This window comes from Pyxicephalus adspersus, chromosome 5 (assembly GCF_032062135.1).
Source record: "Pyxicephalus adspersus chromosome 5, UCB_Pads_2.0, whole genome shotgun sequence".
NCBI lineage: Eukaryota > Metazoa > Chordata > Amphibia > Anura > Pyxicephalidae > Pyxicephalus > Pyxicephalus adspersus.
The window spans coordinates 131,368,705-131,389,548 of NC_092862.1; the positions used below are offsets into that span (position 1 = coordinate 131,368,705).

The following is a 20,844-nucleotide window of genomic DNA, read 5'->3' on the forward strand; positions in this document are numbered from 1 at the left end:
GAGGAGGAGGTTACAGTAGTCCAGACGAGAGATTATAAGAGCGTGTACAAGAAGTTTGGTGGTCTCTGGGGACAGGTAGGGGCGGATTTTGGAGATGTGACCGAACCTGGAAATGTTCTGAATATGGGGGGGTAAATGAGAGGGCAGAATCAAAGGTGATGCCAAAACCACGTGCCTGAGAGAGGAATAACAGTGTTGTTACCAGTTTCATAAAACCAGCCTCATTTTTCCTCAAGTCCCTGTGACTATTGCAGTTGCAGCTCCGCATTCACTTATCGCTTCTAAGCGGAAGCCATACACAATGTATACATTTTACATATTTTCCCCTAATATTTACATTAGATAGGAATGGAAGGAACAGGCTTTGCCTGAGTTAAAATAATATAAAAGCTGACCACATGTAGGATGAATTCCAAAACTGTGGTCTGCTTGCGGTCACCAAAAACACTCATGGAAATCTAGTAATACATACAGTTTGGCTTTTAATCTCCGCTAAATTAAACTCCTCAGATTAAAAGTATATATTTCCATGAATATTAACTCCAGAAAATGGGAGCTTATAATGGAACACTTACTTAAATTTTAAAGAAGCACAGTACCAAACACAAAAAAAAACAACTACGTTAAATGTATTGTGTGTTAATAACACTCACACAGCTATGCATTAATACAACAGAAATAAGATATGTTGCATTTAAACAAAAACTAAGGCCACCCATTAAAAATAAATATGTGGTACCACTTAATGATTAGAACATCTGCAGTTTTCCTAACTTTCCCTCACAAATAATTTTTGATCAGGCTATTGAAATAAGGCAGCTTCCTGTTATGCTGTGGCAATGATCCATCACTGCTCCTGAAGTCAGAGCAGAGTTGTCTCCCTCATGTAAGCTGTGTCTGTTACCATTACAGTGCAATGAAAATAATATTTTATTTTCAGTATTTAAGTGCAGATGCACCAGCCTGTAGCTTAAAAAACATCTCCTGGCCACAGCAAGCCCTGCCCTAAGCAGGGTCTCAATGTCTCTTATGGTGAGCTGCAGCACCTGATAGGAGAAGCGTGTGAGACACATAGACATAGAAAGGTTTGGTTTAGGATGAGAAGATGTAAAGGAAGATTTGTACTTTATGTGAATTGTATGCACTGGGTTCATCACATAATTATTGGATTTGATTCCAGTTTGCATTGTCCTTGATTCTTAACCAATATGAATGATCAGGCTCAATTTAAACGAGAATCTGACATATGTACAATGGTCATCCAAAGTCATTCATAGATCAGTCCTGACTAATGCATGAACGACCGGAGGTAAGCTCCGTTAAAGTTAAAAGGTTAAGGTAGAAGAGCACAGCGGGGCGCCACTCCTTCATTTTACCCCCTCCCCTTCCATGGAACAAAAAGTCACTGGCCCTGATTTATTAAAGTTCTCCAAGGCTGGAGAGGATACACTTTCATCAGTGAAGCTGGGTGACCCAGCAAACCTGGAATAGATCTGGTCCAGAATTTAAAACATTTGCTAACAAATAGCTAATGACTTTAGTCAAATCCATTCCAGGTTTGTTGGATCACCTAGCTTTACCGATAAACGTGTATTCTCTCCAGCCTTGGAAAGCTAATTTAATAAATCAGGCCCAGTGTATGTACAACACTTACTGTCACTAATCTGTCACTCTTTTGTTGCTGGAAACAATCAGGAAAGATGTTTCCAGCGACAAATATTGAATGTGTGTACGCTGCCTAATTGTTGAACATCTGCTGCCATACAGAGTGAAAGAAATCATTATTTAGTTTGGTGTAAACACTGGACAGGAAGTCATCCTACTCCATTTTTTTTTTTAAAGGTAAAGGTAAGGTAAAATATTCTCAACACATTTATATTCATCACACAACAAAATAAACCACTTTGTAACAATTTAATATTAATAATTTAATGCTGTTAAAGTTTTTAGGGGGTTCTATGCTTCCAGTGAAGAAGAAAAATTAACCTTTACACTTGACATTTCCCTCCACCCCAAACTCACTGCCTCCATTTGGCTTTTGTCACACGTTCTCAGAGACTAAATGCCTCTCAATGGTGCTCCAATGTCAGTTTTCAACCAGTTTTAGATAACAGAGGGCCAACGTGTACCTGTCACATATTATTAAAGCTGACCGTGCAGGTCTGCTAACCCAGTTCTGGCTCCCCTCCTCTTCACAAATCAAATACTATTTCTAAAAATGTACTTGTAAAAATAAGGTTTAGACTCACTTTAACCATGACCCTTGCCTGTGGTGCCATGATGAGGATGACATTATACTACTTTGGCCAAGATCTGAAAAATTACAGAGTAGCCAAACTCGCACAGAAGGTGCTCTGCATTTCCCAGAAATTTGAAGGATGGGGTCAGTGAAGTATAAATGTAACTTTATTTACAGGTACATTTTCTACCTACTAATATAAGGTGTAAAAAGTGTAAATTTGCAAAAAGGAAAGGAGGTAAACTGAGCAGACTGCATCTTATAGTAAAGTCTGCTTAAAAGAAAAATCAAAGCATGAAGCCAGTAATTCAGGTTTCCTTTTTTTTTTTGCTCCTGATATTCTTCTCTGTAAAAGATGTTTATACACCCCTTAAGTATTCAAAGGCATTGATTTGTTTTTTCCAATACAATCCAGTTTAAGTGTTTCTTACTGTATATTCTCTGCTTGAGGAATAATCTTGGTTACAGTGATACATATTAGAAGTCAGTAGAGAAGGATCCTTGTACACTGGTGGTCAGTGAAAAGAAAAATGCTCTTTACAATATTGGTCAGGGTAAAAAGAAGGCCATGTCACATGATGATCAATAGAAAGAATGTTTCTTCCACTGGGAAGAAGGTCACTCAACTAAAAGATCACTGGTGTAAGTAGTCACTTATCTTGGAAAACAAATTGCAGTCGTCTGTACATCAATTTTGCCTCCAGAACTTTGCAGACTTTTACAGAGAGCTCTACCTACCACTGCAGTAGAAGCCAATAACGACCTCTGGTGCAACTTAGGGTTTCCACAAAACCCTGATTAAGAAATGCTGGCCCAGGATAACTTATGGTGGCTATTAAAGTGGTTCTTTTGCTGCATAAAGTTAATCATTTAATGAACTGAAATGTATAAACACCAGGCACCAGCAGCAGCTACAATTTTTTTGTGCTGGAAGCTAAAAGTACATAAAGAAAAACTATTTAAAAATGTAACTGTGAGTGTCTGGATTAAAACTGCAAACCAAAGCAACATCAAGCTAAAGCCACACAGAGCCGTCACTGGTCCTAGCAATATTAGACTTAACTAGAGGGTATCGGTATGAAAAGATGACTACTAAATTGCTACCAAGTAGAACATAAACTTAGTCAAATGCAAACTGCAGGCGGATTTCTACAGCCTGATCTTTGTAACCGGTTAGCTAGCTCTACATCTAATGCTTGCTTTACAATTCCTACACTCATATGTGTATAGTAACTAAATCCCCACCTGGGGAGGTTTCCTAAAACAAGATGTTAGAATGGGTGCCCGTTTAAATTTGTTCATTTTATTGCATGAAAGGTAATCAAGTAGAAATTCCAGTTATTCCTAGGTGGCTTGTTCACATTTATGTACTGCAGCTAAGTGTTTTTTAAGATTAAACACAGAATTGTTGCACTTTACATGTATTTTTAGTTGTATAACTTTGACCCATACTGTACGATTGTTTTATTTTTTGTATGAACCTTGATGTTTTTTCACAATAAAAGTTATTTGAAAAAAAAAAAAAACAGAATTGTTTTGCCTCGGTGAGTGTTAAAGTGGCATCTTTCTTTTTGGTAAACATGGCTCCTAAAATAGATCAATAGGATGCATTCGCATTATTTCAAAACTCTATATCCCTGGGCAGATGTTTAACTTCTACATAGAAATTAAAAAATAGTATTGATGTTTCCTGGCAAACCAGCAGCAATAATTGGAAAACACAGTCATTATTTCCCCCAGGACTGGGTCTGGTCTGGGGATTTTGGCAGGTACCTATTGGTTCCCAGAGACATGAAAACTGCTAGTTTATTTACTGAAAATGGTAAGGATGAAGACATGAACATGTCTAGTTCCTATCAGTTATACGTATGTGTCCAAACTAACCATACTGGCAAGATGCAAGCATCTTCTAATCCTCTGTTTCTTTTAACATAGGAGAACCCCTTGAAGTAACTTTCAGTTCTTCAGAGACCCCCTGCTATAATTGCTATATCCACAGCTCACAGTACATTAGTGTGGTGGCCAGTAGGAAGAATGTAACCCAAAAAGATTATTGGTGTCTGTCAAACTGACCTGAGAGGCACAAATTGCTCTTTGCTGAAGGAACCCCTAGCAACTTCTGGAGGAACCCTGGTTGGGAAATGTTGTTCTAATCTATTTCTCTACCCCAACGAGCTTCTGGATCCTGTCTATTTGACATTTCTTATCTTTTAGTCTTCATTGGCTGCATAAAAATTAGAAAGGACAGTCCAGCACGGTGGCTTAGTGGTTAGCACTTTGGCCTTTGCAGCACTGCGTCCTAAGTTTGAATCTTGGCCAGGACACTATCTGCATGGAGTTTGCAGGCTCTCCCCGTGTTTGTGTGGGTTTCTTACGGGTCCTCTGGTTTCCACCCACATTCAAAAAACATGATGTTAGGTTAATTGGCCCCCCAAAATTGACCCTAGACTGTATTAAAGGCATATGACTATGGTGGGGACATTAGATTGAGAGACAGTTAGTGACATGATTATAGCCTTTATACAGCACTGTGTAATATGATGGCACTATAAAAAATACTGTGTAATAATGATCCAACCCTGTGGCAATACTTGATAAAGGTGCAGACCAAGGCTATGTACACACATCGGATGATACTTGTCTGATAATCACCTCAGGGCTGATATCTGATGAGAATCTGAAGTGTGTGCAGCAAATGTCATCTGTCCTGGCAGATCCACAAATTATGGTAATGGAAGTGAAGAGAGCACAGTGGGGTGTTGCTCAGTCGTTCTCCCCTCTCTATCTAGCAGAACAGCGCTATATGTACAGCTCTTGTTCATGCATCATTCAGTCATTTGAAAGGATCTTTCATGATCAACGACAATTATTGCACGTGTGTACCCAGCCTTAGTTCTAGAAGACAAAACACTGTTCATAATGTGTAACTAGGACCCATCAGTTTCTGCAGGAACACAGCAATCAATTAACGGATTATCAAAGGTGCTTGCACCCTGGCAGTAATAACAGTTTGGACAAATCAATGTATCTGACAGGTTTGCTTTAAGTGCTTTATTGCTTACTTCACAAAGGCAGCCCATTCTCCTACTGCATCCTTGTTCTGCTTGATTTTATCATCTTTTGTTTAGTATCCAGAGACATATTACATACGCTTACAAATAAAGTAATTATGTATAAAACTCTGTCGCCACTTAAAAACACCCAGTCCTCCCTGTCTGTTGCTTCCCTGCTGTTTTTTCTGCATTAAAGCAGACTTGTAGCTCTCCCTACTCTGACATGAAGACCCTTACTCCCCAAGGTGAATGGAGATAATCAAGCTCTCATTGTATTGCTCTATCCACCAGAGACATGCAGTTATTACAGTACAAGTCTCACTGTCATGTCACATTGCTTATTTACAGAGCATTCAGCTGGTAAATAAGGTGAAAAAATGCATTTTCAAAGCAACATAAAAAAAGCTTTCTCATTGTGAACCAAAATGTTGGCTTTGGAATTGATTTATTCTGCATTAATAAGCTCCCTCTGAGTTTTCAAGAAAATTACTTTATTTTTACATAGAGCTGCCAGAATACACAAGAACATATTGAAAGCAGAAGAGCTGAAATCACAATAAGCAATTGTATCAAATGGCCTTCAATATAGTAGTTATGAAGTACATTTAAAATTACACAGCCCACATACAGTCCACTATCATAAAAGCACTTGCTACATATTGGGTGCATGTAAAGCCAAGTAGGAAATATTACAGAGAAAACATTCCTCTGTCGTTCCCTCCTCCCCTATGTATTGTATAGACTATTCATAGTGCTGTTGAATGATTGTTCTTTCACTCTTCAAATGTATTTCTTTTGGCTCCCAAACATTCTACACAATTGTATTACTACAATGTGCTGTCCAGGGCCCATTGTCCTTAGTCATACCCGACTATTGTTTGCTAAAGTTGCCCCCAAAAAATTTACCGGTACTCTTCACAAATCAGGGCAAAGAAAAGAGAGATAATAATAAAATAGTAGCCAATTAAATTATGAGGAAAAACCTAAATTTGCATATACCTTAAAGCTCGGTACAAACGTCCAATGATTCTCGCCCGATAATCGGCTCAAGGCCAATATCAGACCGGAATCTGGCGTGTGTACAGCCCCGTTGTCCATCGTGCGAACGACTGTCCTGGCGGATCCACAGACAATGGACTACGAACAATCCTAATGCAAGGGAAGTACCTGAGCGAGCAGCAGGGTGCCCCTCCGTCATTCTCCCCCTCTCCTCTCCATAAAGCAGAAGGTGCTGTATATATTATTATTAATAATATTATTATATAATATATATTATATATATAAATATATATATATATATATATGTTAGAATTAATATATTGGAGAACCACACATGGAGCATATTATACATTCCATGAAATCTTCAGTGTAATAAAGACATTTGCTGTTTTGCTAGAGTCGCTCCCTTTTGTTTCCCAAAATAAAGAAAGTATTATGTACACTGTGTGCTATTTCTGATTCCACTATTTGATGCCAAAGGATACAGTATCATAAACACGAACAATCAGACACAAGGTATGGGTGAAAACACAGCTAGATGCCAGGGAATATGTAGAATGCCAGCCATTTAAAGATGAAGGGCACAACAGAAGAGTCACTTGCTTATATATTGAATAAGCAAGTGACTCTTTATTCAGTATATGTAGATTATATTTATTATATTATTCAGTGCTTTTTGTTTGTTTTTTTGTTTTTTGGATTGCAGAACAGATTCTATGCCAGTGAAAGAACAATTGTGTGCAATAATATTTAACATAACGGTGTTCAGTGACATGCTTGTAAACAAAAACAACTGACTGCAGGTATGATTAGCTATGCTGCTAGTAAAACAACTGGTTAAACATTTTGTAAATACATTTTATTTAAAGTGGTCCTTTGTTTCCATTCTAGGTGGTTGTTAAACCATGTCTATTTAATCAAGCCCCCTTACCAAGGGCATCTGCCCACAACACTGTGGGCCTGATTTATTAAAGCTATCCAAGGCTAAGGAGGATTAATTTTAATATGTAAAGCTGGGTGATCCAGCTAACCTGGAATGCATTTCTTAAACATAATTAACTATTTGTTAGCAAATAACTTTAATCCTGGACCAGATTCATTCCAGGTTTGCTGGATCACCCAGCTTTACTGAGGAATGTGTATCCTCTCCAGTCGAGGAGAGCTTTAATAAATCAGGCCCTTTAAGAGAGGACATTACTCTGATTTCATCTGGTGAGCTCCAGATACCCCAATCTACACTGCTGACACCATAATGCACCAGTACAATCCTGTAAGCAGCGGGTATAATGTAAAAAACATTTCTAACCAGCAGACCCATCCTGACATCATCATATAGGACAGTAGCTGCCCCACTTTACCAAAGCACTTCTAACTGAAGCATAAAACAAAATACTGTACAGCATTTTCTATTCTTTTCTATCATAAAAAGGTGCCCAATGTTTAAGACATCAGTATCAGAGGAGAGGGCACTATATTGTATTGCATACTGAGAATTCACAGGTCAGGCCATAGCTGTATACTAATCTCATTTTTTTCTCCTTTCCTCTCAGAATCTATAGAAGTCAAACCTTGGATTGAGACACTATTTCAAATTGCCTTGATTGACTTGCAGCGATCTGGATTTGGTGGCCATAAATCAACTTTATGGGGCATTAACTGCTTTAATAGTAATCAAGTGGAAGATGCATTACAAAAGGCCTATAATCACTTTGCTACTTAATCAATGTGAAATCACTTTGCAGGGCTTTAAACTCTTTAAAACTAATAAAAAGGAAAGTGATCAGCAGGTTAATAATCCTATTCACATAATAAAACATAGGGCTTGAAATCTGCTGAAGAACACTGAAGGTCAAAAAACACTTTTTTTACTTTCATAACATTTTCTTATACATGAGACATACTTAGAATTTAATTAAATTTTATAGATTGAAATTATATTCATCAAACGCAAAGCCAGTGGCTCAGAGGTTAGTTCCCTGGTCTTTGCAGCGCTGGGTCCCAGGTTCAATGCTCAGCCAAGCCAAAAGTTTGGAGTTTGCAGGTTCTCCCTGTGTTGGTGTGGGTTTCCTCCGGGTACTCAGATTTCCTTCCACATTCCAAAAACATAGTTAGGTTAATTGGCTTCCCTACAAAATTCACCTTAGACTGTAATAATCACATGACTATGGTAGGGACATTATATTGTGAGCACCTCTTTAGCTGCAATGTTCAGGGCTGACTTTCTGTCCTTGCTTCCTCCACAGACTTGTAAGAGGCATGGTGGCTCAGTGGTTAGCATTCTGGCCTTTGCAGCGCTAGGTCCCAGCAGGTTTAAATTTCTCCCCGCATTTGTGTGGGTTTCTCCAGGGGTACTTTAGCTTCCTCCCACACTATTCTTCCCAGAAAGTTTTTTAAGCTGGGTGGGGAGAAACTGTAGGCGGGCGGTGGCCCTGCATTGTAACCCAACTTTTCAGTAACCCCCCAAAAACAGCTGGGTAGTTACTGAATGGTGCCGGGTGGTACACCCAGCTAAAAGAACACTGTTCCCACATTCCAAAAACATGCAGTTAGGTTACTGGTTTCACCTCAAATTGACCCTACACTGTAATAAAGACATATGTCTATGGTAGGGACATTACATTGTGAGCCGGTTTGAGGGACAGCTAGTGATATGTCTATGGACTTTGTACAGCTCGGCGTAATATGTCGGCGCTATATAAATACTGTGTATTATTAATAAGAAAAAGGCAAAAAAAAGTTAAACAGATAGATACGGTGGAGGCTTACAGTGAACATATTCTATGCCCAAGCAGATCCTTGCTTACTCCCACTACAGGCGTGCAATGCATTTTGCAAGACACACAAACATCTTGCTGTTCTCATTGCATATGGCAGCTCACTGATTTGAATGGTTTGTCCCACATTGTTTATCGCACACAAATAAAATGCTTGCTGCAATCTGCAACACAAGAATGCGCGCTGCATAGTAGTTTGTTGGTGAGGTTTGGGAAACCATTAACAATGAATGGCACCAATTCTTGCCCTGTGCATTGCTGAATATGAAAGCGGAACCACTTTTACAAATCCACGATCAGGCAGGTCATTACTGCAGAAAGGGACAGGCAATGTTTCTTCTACAACAATCTCTCCTACCTGCCTGATGGCTCTGGCCATCCATCAAACAAGCTGAATTGTGAATGCCCAGCTTTGGCTTTTGATGCCGGGATACCCAGCAATCCCAGCTTCCCATGCATGTGACTGGTATGCCTAGGTGGAAGTTATATCATCCCGGCCCAGTCAATTAAGATGGTCAAAGATGATCGTCAGGAAGAGAAGAAAGAAAAAGATAGCAGCGCCCAGCAAGAAAACTGAAACAGGTGAGAATTGTTGGTTTAGTTCTGCGTTAAGATAGGGAAGTTAACAAAGCACACTTGAGGGAACAAGACCAGATATAGTATTTTTTTTCAAGATGCAGCTAGGCCCCTTTATCTTACTGCTCTACGTGTCCAGCATCACTCCTCTTTCAGGATGAATGTTGCCCAGGATCAATGAAGGGGAAAAATTCATGTGGGAAGCAGCAGGTAATTTTTGGAGTGGTTGAGCAACTAAGAGTAGATGAGTATTTTTTTAGAAAGCAGCCACAGCCTTGGTAGAAAAGTCTGTCTTCTGCCAGCATGTTGTAGAGATGGACCCTTGTACTCTGTGTTGAAACAGTGGTCTCACTGCAGAGATACACTCTTTCTAACTACAAAGCAAGTGCTTGGCTGATACCAGAGCTATGACTTTGACTCAGAAGGAGGTTGAGGAACTGCTTGCAGTGAATCTTTACCCCACACACAAGACTTAAAAAGTCAATCTCTCCCAGCTGTATTCACCAATGGCTTCTTTCTGCTAGGCTATAGAGGATTATTTGATGTAGCTACTTTCCAGATGTAGAAATATAATATGCAAATTATACAAGAAAGAATAATTTGGAAATGGTGTCAACAGAATATAATGATGTGTTTCAGATGTTTTACTTCCTTGGCAGAATAACATAAGGGATAACAATTCTACTACCTATAAAACAGGGACTTGTTCTTCTTCTAGAACACGGATGGTTCGGCTTGTTCCTCAGCAATGAAGTTCTTTCTAACCAATACTTGCTTAGTGACGAATTGTGCGGTAGAACCAGGTCAGCCTGACCTGTAAATGAAGCCATGGCTGAGAAGCACATGCAGCTACTAAAATCCCTAATATTTCACAGTCACCCATATGTTCCATAATACCAGGTTCAGACTACAAAGCAAATGCTGGTCATTGCTATACCAAAAGTAATTACACAACTTGGTTCCAACACAACAAAACAAAATAAAGCAAGAATAAACCTACAATCACAAATGGGTTTTGTGATTCCAACTACAACATAATGGCAGATTTTTCATGCAGCAATTATTTTGGTAAACAGAGTGGGCTGGATTTATTAAAGCTTTCAAAGACTGGAGTAGATAGAACCTGAATGATACAGCAAACTGGATTAAAATTAAATATGGTCCGTATGCCAATTAACAGCAAATTATTTTTATGAAATCTATTCCAGTTTTGCTGGATCACCCAGGTTCTCCCATGATAGTCTATCGTCTCCAGTCTTGGGGAGCTTTCATAAATCAGGCCAAGTTTCTCCAATATATAATCTGCAGCAGTTTACCAAGGAATAAATTGGGAGTCTTTGTCACAGAACTGCCAAGAAAATTAGCGTGAAGCATTTTGGGAAGTGGATCGCCCTTACCCAAACTTGTGTTACATTGGGCATGAATCCTGCACTGCTCTGCTGCAACTCAGCTGGGTGTAAACACAAAGCCATACATTTACTAATATCCATCTGTCTTTACGTTTACTCTGGAATGTATTTGACAAGAAACGATCTACAATAAAAAATCTGCTGGCCCTCATTGCAAACCATTTTAATTAAAAAATTAGGCAATAATTCTTTATGTGATTGTTCCAGGTTTTTCTTAGTAGCAAGATGCTAAGTTGCTCCTCAGAAGATTGGGTGGGACCACTTCCTGAACAGGTGTTTGTCTTTTCTCTCTTCTTGTCTCCACTCACTGTATCATAAATCAGATTAAAACTTAAAGCGTACCTAAAAGGGTAGACAACCCTTTTAATTAAAGTAAAAATTCCGTTTGTTTGTATTTTTTTTTTATAAGTGCAAAACTTTTTTTTTTTTTTACAGAAGGGTGCAGCACCACCTCCTTAATTCTCGATTGCCTATGCGATCAAAAATGAATGGGAGCACAGAGCCTCCTGGGATACCTACGTCACGCAACCCCGGAGGCTGGTTCTTCTGCACATGCACGAGCATCTCAGGAGGGCGTAGAAGGAGCCCTTTCATCAATAGGGGAAAAAATGGCCCATTGATCTGACTGATGGCTGTCAGACATACCTTCAACATGACATATTCAAGCAATGAAACAAAAAGCAGCAAGTAGAGAGTAAATGCCTAGTCACCAGTAATAACTGAAGGTTTCCTGCAGCTGATCCGTTACCCACTTAGTATGCCATGTTCCACACTGTGTGGGGAGTTGGCCATCTTGGTATAGGCAGAACTTTCTCATGAAGCTGCTCCTCTGACTGGTGGGCTATGAAGCAGCAGCAGAAAACGTGTAGGCACAGATCTACAGAATGAATAAGGCAATAGCAGGGAGATTTTTGCACTGCAAGTTCTTTAGCTGCGGCTTTCTCTGCAGCAAAGATAAAACTGTACAGTAAAGAAGAGAAATGATCAAAAATAAGTCCACATCATGAGACCATCAGACAGAGATAGCAGCTGCTCCTCGATGATTTCACACTGTAGATCTACAGCTGAGGCTCAAGACATGTATTCAATTCAGTAGGAACTTAAGAAAAGAAATATATTTTTCAGGGTTCCATTACAATTTCAGGATGTTCCCTATAACATTTTTTAATCATGAACTCACGTCCTGTAAACTTTTTATAAACCAGAGCAATTTAACATTTCTCCTATAAATCTACTGATCCCGCAGCAACTTTCTCACTACTCAAGAAGCCAAAATTAAAATACATGGATCTATTAATAAAGCCGTGAATCTGACATTCACTGAAACATTCGCTGGTGGAGAATCAATTACTGTTATTGAAACATATGGATCTGGCAGGTTCTCCATCAGTAAATGTCCAATTCACCCCATGCTTTTTGTTTTTTACTGACGGAATATTGACTTCCAAAATTGTTTTTTTTTCTATGCCATCTAAAGAAATACATATTTGTTTGTTTGTCCTAAAATGACTGGAGTTTGTCCTGCTCATAATAACACTAATGACAATAACTTTGTGTTATAATAAAACTGTTGTCAAATTATGAACAAATGTATGTAAAGCTTCAAAAGGAATACGGAAAGAAAAAAAGTTCAAATATAAATTGTAAAAATAAATAAATATTATATAAATATTAAATAATCAGCAAATTAGCTACAAAGGGAAACTAAGAACTAAGCTAACCAAGGGTTAAGCAGGAAATAGTTTTATTAAAACTTGCAAGGCTTTAACTTCTATTTAATGCAGATCAGAGGGCACTCTATTGATCTGCACATAAAGGAACAATTTAAAATGCACTGTAACAATTATAGTGTGAAAGTGTATTTAAGAACAAAGCTTGCACACTTGTTCTGTATGTACAAGAGCGACTGCCGGCCTTTCTGAGACACAGACCAGAGCTCAGCTGTCAAAATCACAGCCAGTCCCACAGATTTCTGAACATTGAATAGCCATCAAAAAGGCGGAAAGCAAAGAGAGGTAAATGAAGGTATTACGGTATTATTTACGGTGTGCATAGCATCATCCCCATCTGAATAAAACTCCTGGCGGAACAGAATTTGTCTAAATACAAGAGCTAAGTGTATTTTTACATAAACCTTGGGGTGCTTTGAGTGTTTCTTTCAGATATGTGCATTTATTTATACAGCGTGAAACTTTGCTTCCTGTAGGTAAGACCGATCACTGCAGCCTTTTCTTCTTAGGCAGTGTGACTGGTCTTGTATCTGACTCCTCCCCCTGTGGCGTATGGGTAGAATGTAGGGGGAACTTATTTATTAGCAGCCCTAATCTCTGAACAGGTAATATATAGGTTTGGGTTTATAACTCTTGTAGCTAATAAGACATATATTGAACTGATTTTTTTTGTTCTGAGTTTATCTTTAACACACCAGTGCTTCCTGCCTAAATCACCCCTTGTGATGCCTTCTATTACCCAAATGCTATTTATAAATAGAAACTGCCAGTGGTCATGATTTATTCACCAAATCAAGGATAGTCAGGGAAAGCCAGTTTTAAAGTCAAATTGGATCAGAGAAGTCATCTAGGTGAGACTTTAAAGTTTAAAGTTTAAATTGAGCGGATGTTTACTTTAGGTAGCAACCTCATTCGCAAGTCACACTTATTATACCCTTCTGTGCTAATTAGCAGCAATAGGTGATTAAAATACCCAGTACTACAGGGCATTTAGATGCATGTCACTCCCCATGCTTCCACATGACAACACTGGTGCTTGCTGTATAGAAGTTCAAGAACTTAGAGGTGGGCCCTGTGTAAGTACCATGTCACAATTTACATAAGCCTAAATGCTTTGCTGATGGCGGTCTGATTTGAGTGTCAGAAGGACAAGGTGAAAGTAAGTATTAGCTGACAACCATTAACATGAAGCCTGGGCAATGCATGGCATAAATCTAATTTTCAGTTTTGACCTGAGTGTAAAAAAAACAACAGCAGGTACAGCGTAGTAGTGGTATTTGCAAAGTTAACATTGGACCAAACAGGTTCACTATTTTTTCTTTATTTGACAAGTGGTAAGACGCAGCAGTATTTCTGCACATTTCTCCAGCCAATATAATTTTCAGGGGTGACTTAATAGCTACGATTTAATAAAGCTCCAAAGCTGGAGAAGGTACACTTTCTTCAGCGAAGCTGGGTGATCCAGCAAACCTGGAATGGATTTCTTCAAAGTAATTTGCTATTTTCTAGCAAATGTTTTCAATCCTGGACCAGATGCATTTCAGGTTTGCTGGATCACCCAGCTTCACTCAAGAAAGTGTATGCTCTCCAGCCTTGGAGAGCTTTAATAAATCGGGCCCAATGTCCCTGCGTCCATAGACTTGTGGGAGGCATGGTGACTCAGTAGTTAGCACACTGGCCTTTGCTGTGCTAGGTGTTGTCTGCATGGAGTTTGCAGGTTCTCACCGCATTTGCGTGGGTTGCACCTGGGTACCCCAGTGTCCTTCCACAGTATTTTCCCCAAAAAGTTGTTTAAGCTGGGTGTGAAGAAGCTGTAGGCGGGTGGTGGCACTGTACTGTAACCTAACTTTTCAGGAACCACCCAAAAACAGCCGGGTGGTTACTGAATAATGCCGGATAGTACACCCAGCCAAAAGGGCCAGAGAACACTGTTCCCACATTCCAAAAACATGCAGTTAGGTTAATTGGTTTCACCTCAAATTGACCTTACACTGTATTAAAGACATATGACTATGGTAGGGACATTAGATTGTGAGCCCGTTTGAGGGACAGATTGTGACATGACTATGGACTTTGTGAAACGCTGTATAATATGTAGGTGCTATAGACACACTGGATAACAAAAGTAACAATAATAGACTTGTTGGAACTGTATCTCGCTGCCTATGCAAGTAGTTTTATATGCAGTTGCAATTCAAGAATAAAGTTAAAGAAAAAAACACCTCTCTGCTAGGCTTTGCAGACGCTTGCAGCAGTCTTAGAACTCTGGTCTATGCAGAGCTAGGTCACAGGTTTGAATCTCAGCCAGGACACTATCTGCATGGAGTTTGCAAGATCTCCCTGTGTTTGTGTGGGTGTCCTCTGGGTACTCTGGTTTCCTCCCACATGCCGTTAGGTTAATTGGCTTCCCCCAAAAATTCACCTTAGACTGTATTAAAGAATATGACTATGGTAGGGACATTAGATTGTGAGCCCCTTTGAGAGACAGTTAGTGACATGACTATGGACTTTGTACAGCGCTCCGTATTATGTTTGCACTTTAAAAATACTGTGTAGTAAAAATAATGAAAATGCTGAGAAGTGACAGCTCCCGGGCACCAAGCAGCCGATGACAGACACCGGGGATCAGTAAACGCATCAGTAACATACCGCTGATCTGAACATGCCCTGAAGCAGTCCATGCATTACCATGTGAGATGAATTACCTGCATTCTGCAGAGTCTCAATATTCTGCGGTCTCGTGGCAAGCTCTGCGACCGTCTGAACAAACTGGGTCCGCGCTTTCTGATATTGCTCGAACACTGAAGGAAAAAAAGGCAGACGGGTTACATATTTGTCACACTTCTATCTGAAGCTCGGGCAGCTCTGTTGTGACAACTGCTGTTTGGTTACGCATTCGTTCAAAGAGCACAGGCAGTAATTTTTATTTTTCCTGCAGACTCAGCTGATGTTTGGGAGATTGTTCATGGTAAAACAATGTGGAGCCTCATCTATCAAAGTGCTTTTTATAACTAAGGTCTGTGTTGCCTCATCGGTTCATTCCTGTGCTGGAAGATGACAGAACATACAAGATTGAATCTGACTGAGTGAGTGTGGAGCTATACAGATATGAAGACGCTTTGATAAATGGGGTCCATGGGTACTCCTGCAGATATCATAAAACTAAAGGAGATTATAAAATACATCAAATCAACTGGAGCATACGAGCCAATCTATAACAATCAACATGGGAAAAATTAGATAAAGCTGACCTCCGCCCTTTTTCAGTTTTGAGCATTTTTCCAGCTCCTTTCCTAAGCTGAAACTGCTTATTCTGATTTCAGTGCACACTGTGAGCTTCTCACGTTGGGCCTGATTTAATAATGCTCTTCAAGGCAGGAGAGGATACACTTTCATCAGTGAACCTGGGTGATCCAGGAAACTTGGAATGAATCTGGTCTAGGATTCAAAACATTTGCAAACAAATATCAACTGGCATTTAATAATTCTATTCCAGGTTTGCTGGATGACCAAAGTTCACTGATGAAAGTGTTTCCTCTCCAACCTGGGGGAGCTTTAATAAATCAGATCAAATGGGTCTGATTCATTAAAGTTCCCCAAGACTGGAGAAGATAGAATATCCAGGGAGAACCTGGGTGATCCAGCAAACATGAAATGGATTTATTAAAAATTCTTTGGTATTATTTGACAAACGTCCTAGACTAGATCCATGCCAGGTTTGCTGGATCACTCAGGATCTCCTTCAATAGTCTATCTTTTCCAGTCATGGGGAGCTTTAATAAATCAAGCCCTATGTGTATTAGAAGCTGCAGCCATATAGATAGAACTCACCATATTTTCAGGCTGGAGGCATCCATCATCTTCTAGTCCTTTGCTTCCCAGCTTGACCATCCTAGGCCCAGCCTTCTCATTCATTGGAGTTCAGTTCTTTTAATTACAGAGGCTCAGCATCACATGGGAGCGCAACTTTGTAAGCTCTTAGGGCAGGATCCTTTCTTCCTGTGTCACTGTCCGTATCTGTCTGTCATTCGCAGCCCCTATTTAATGTACAGCGCTTCGTAATATGTTGGCGCTATATAAATACTGTTTATTAATATTAACTTCTGCCCCTCCAGACTGGCATTTTGATATTTGCATAACTCCCCCCCCCCAAAAAAAAAAACAGCCCACTTTTTGCATCATCATATGTTGTATCTCAGCACATCTCTATGCAATGCAGGCAAAGCATGGCTGGTGGGAGGGGCAGGACCCTGCATGCCCCTCCCACATCTATTATCTGCCTGTATTGCATGGAGATGACCTGAAACACCAAGCATGATGCCTGAGCATTCCACCAATAATCTCCCAGTCTGCTGCAAGCAGTGGAATTAATAAAATGCCCTAATGGGTGGGTGTCAGTCTGAATGCGTTGGTGCTCCTGGGCCGGCTGTATTTGCATACAGACAAGCTTTTGAAACGCCCAAATGTGATGGTGAATCTTGAAAGAACAGCAAACCAATGAATGAGATCCCCTTGCATAATTTTGTGAATGTTAATAAAGTCTTAGGAATAAACTACACTGTAATATTGTAATACAGTGCTCTCCCCATTTACAATTGGGTGGGCAGAAGATAAAAGTAGGGGCGGCCCCTGTATTGTGACTGAACTCTTCGGTAGCCACCCAAAAACATCCAAGTGGTTACTGAAAAGTTCCAGGTGCTGCATCCGGGCTGGAGAGAACACCAATCAAGTAAAATCAGAAATGATTTTCAATTAAATGTAAGAACAGAGCTGTATTATACTGATGGCTGCATTGCTTGTTGCAAGCTTCTTAAAGCATACCTAAACTCAGAATTTTTACTTCACATAAAGGGTAGACAACGCTTTTATTTAAAGTAAAACATTTTGTTTGTGTTTTTTTAAGTGCAACACTCAAAAAGGGTGCAGCACCATCCCCTAATTCGCTATCACCTAGGTGATTAGGAACGGAAGCGCAAAGTCTCCCGGGATACTTACATCACCATCCCAGGAGGCTCTTGGCTGCTCCTTCTGCGCATGCCCAAGCATCTCAGGCATGCGCGGAAGGAGCCCTTTCATCAATAGGGAAAAAATTGCAGATCTCACGCATGCGCAGTGAGATCGGCAAGCTTTTTCCTTATTCTACATCACCTGATCTCGTGCCTGAGCATTGCCAGATCAGGTGACATAAGAAAAAGAACCCTGAAGAAGAGAGGAGAAAATGTCAGAGCCTGGTGCTCCCCCTGTGCCGGGCTGAAAACAGATACTAGGACTACGCGGGACCCTATGGACAGACTGATCTGCGGGATTGATGGTAAATGTGATTTTATAGGTTTGGATTAGTTTTGGGTTTACTTCCACTTTAAGCTCTCTGCAAATCTTGTAGATCCTTCCAGAATCACAGTGACCCCGTAACTTCCTGTGGACTGATTTGAAGTCTCAGACAATGTTATCAGCTTTCCCTGTTGCCTTCTGTGGACTAAAATACACCAATGGTATTGATATAAGAAGTTAAGTCGGGTGATCTGCAGTCCTGTGATAGGGTGACAACACTTTATGTAATACAGTAAATTGAGTTAGTGTTGTCACCCAGGGCTAGGTGATACCAGCAGAATCAACAGGTGAAAATAAATAAAGCAAGAACAACCACCAATATGATTTTTATTTTGGGGTTTGAGAAATGCATTAAGTCATATGTATCTATCTAAAGACATACTTTTCAGGGCCTGGGTATCAGGAACACCTCATATATAAGCAGTTACACGTTTTTATACACAAAAATAAACAATAATTGTGAGAATAAATAAATACATTGCCTCCATAAAGTTACCTTGCAGGACCTGTCGCTGGCTCATGGTTGCTGTTTGATGTGACCGGTCTGCTCGCCTTTCTCAATGTTTCTGGTCTCCAGGATGCACTTCAGCTTGTGCCTAACAGTGTGCCGTCTCCATGGCGACCTCGGCGGATGCGGGCGCTCCCAAGATTTCATTCCGATGGGGGGAACCTAGAAGGCGACACGTGTAGCGCAGGCCACCCTGATGTCACCACAGCCAAAATAATAAGTCCCCCCTGCTTGACTAGACATATGGTACGTTCCTCAGCCTCAGGCCAAAGAGGGAGGGGTTGCGTGTCGGTTGCTATAGCAACGTCAGGGGCATGTCGAACGTTGTACAGTGAGGTCACGGAGTCAGTGTCCTCACGTGTGATTTAAAAAAAAAAAAAAAAACGCGCGTTTCCCTGGCGGCGGGAACACAGTGAGGTGACGTGAAAGCCGTCACAGTCTGAGGAAGAAATGCTAAAAAATTAGAAAATCATGGAAAATAATAAAATAAAAAAGACAAGGCCGTGCTTATTGTGTAAAATGGAAATAAAGATTTTGAGGGTGTGATTAAAATGTGCCTGTACACCAGGCTCCCTTTTCCTTCACATATTATTATCACTAGATATATAGCACCAACATATTATGCAGTGCTGTACAAAGTTCATAGTCATAATACTAGTTGTCCCTAAAGGGGCTCACAATCTAATGTCCCTACCATAGTCCTATGTCTACCACAGGTATTTAGTGGTTCATTAAGCACTTTGCTGCATGTTAAATACATATTTATAACAGGAATTCATATTATTATTAATTTTTCATACCGGTTATGTCAGGAAGACAATTTTTGTAGCAGCAATTATTCATATTGTTAATGACAACAGTTACCAGCATTATGCTCGCCGGCGATTTGAAGCGATAAGAAGCATTACGGCGCTGCTACATATTAAAATGATGCTATGTTGTTAGGTTGGTCTCTGCTAAGAATGTCTTTCCTTCATTCATTTGTATGAACCATAGAGGTGAATACAGAGTGAATGACGGTGACAGGAAACTCGATGAAAAAAGCTTTTCCACAGAAAAATATTTCTTAATTATCATTTTTTCACGCATTACCTAAAAAAAAAATAATAATACATAATGCTACATTGTTAGGTTGGGGTGCTCTGCTATGAATGGCTTTCCTTCATTTATTTGTATGAACCATAGAGGTGAATACAGAGTGAATAATGGTGACAGGAAAAACCATGAAAAAAGCTTTTCCACAGAAAAATATTTCTTATTATCATTTTTTTCACGCATTACCTAAAAAAAAAATAATTATAATAATAATAATAATAATAATAAATAAGGCTACGTTGTTAGGTTGGAGTGCTCTGCTACAAATTGCTTTCCTTCATTCATTTGTATGAACCATAGAGGTGAATACAGAGTAAACACTGCTGACAGGAAACTTGATGAAAACCAAAAAAATACGCATTCATTATCGTTTTTTTTTCACACAATAGCTCAAAATAATAATAATAATAGTAAATAAATAATGCTACAAATGTTTCAGTGACGTTCATTCACGTGCAATTCAACGCACAGTAACGCTCTGTGGCGTGTTGCAGTGCTCTGTGTCCAAAAAGAATTGGCCTATGTCTAAATATTTGCCTTGACAGGTGTGTGTGCAGCTCATTCTTTTAAAATGGCTGCCTTGGAGCAAAAGACATGAATACACCACATAATACCCTTTTTGGGCTCTATTTATAAAACAGGGAATCTGACATTCCCTCATGGGACTCTTCCAGGTCCATGTGTTTTAATGGCAGTAATAGATTCCCATTAGGGAATGTTTGAGGGAATCCCTGGTTTATAAATCGAGCCCAATGAGAAAATACTCAAATAATAAAACAAAGAATCGCTGCAAATAAATTCCCTCTCTGCCTGCTTTAAAGTATTTTTGTATTGATTAAAGTATAAATAATTTAACGTGTCTGAGGAATTTTTTCTTAGATGGACATCACTGGAATAGGGGTCACCATTAGCAGATTTTCCCATTCCATACGTGTACATTTTCCTCACCTTCTGTCCCGGTGACAATTGCAACCAATATAAAAAGGGGGAAACTACCCAGTGGGGTAACAGAGAGCAAGGAAAACATGACCTCTTAGTTCATTTTAATCCATCTTTTCAAAAATGTAATATATATATATATATATATATATATATATATATACATAAATATATATATAAACTCTACTCAA

General features: G+C 39.6%; 1 protein-coding gene across 2 annotated transcripts in view; it reads right to left on the minus strand.

Annotated features, from left to right (window-relative positions):
• Positions 1-18,795, minus strand: part of SPAG6 (sperm associated antigen 6) — a 105,117-nt gene extending 86,322 nt beyond the window's left edge. The window contains exons 1-2 of one of the 2 annotated variants that reach the window (XR_011920946.1): positions 18,608-18,795; positions 15,486-15,581 (exon numbers count right to left, since the gene is read on the minus strand). Coding sequence is in view for 1 of the 2 variants with exons in the window: in XM_072412736.1 (XP_072268837.1) it covers positions 15,486-15,581; positions 18,608-18,632 (121 nt within the window). In the remaining variant the exon portion in view is untranslated. The remainder of the gene's footprint in view (positions 1-15,485; positions 15,582-18,607) is intronic. The other variant, XM_072412736.1, reaches the window with a different exon arrangement.
• Positions 18,796-20,844: the final 2,049 nt, after the last annotated feature.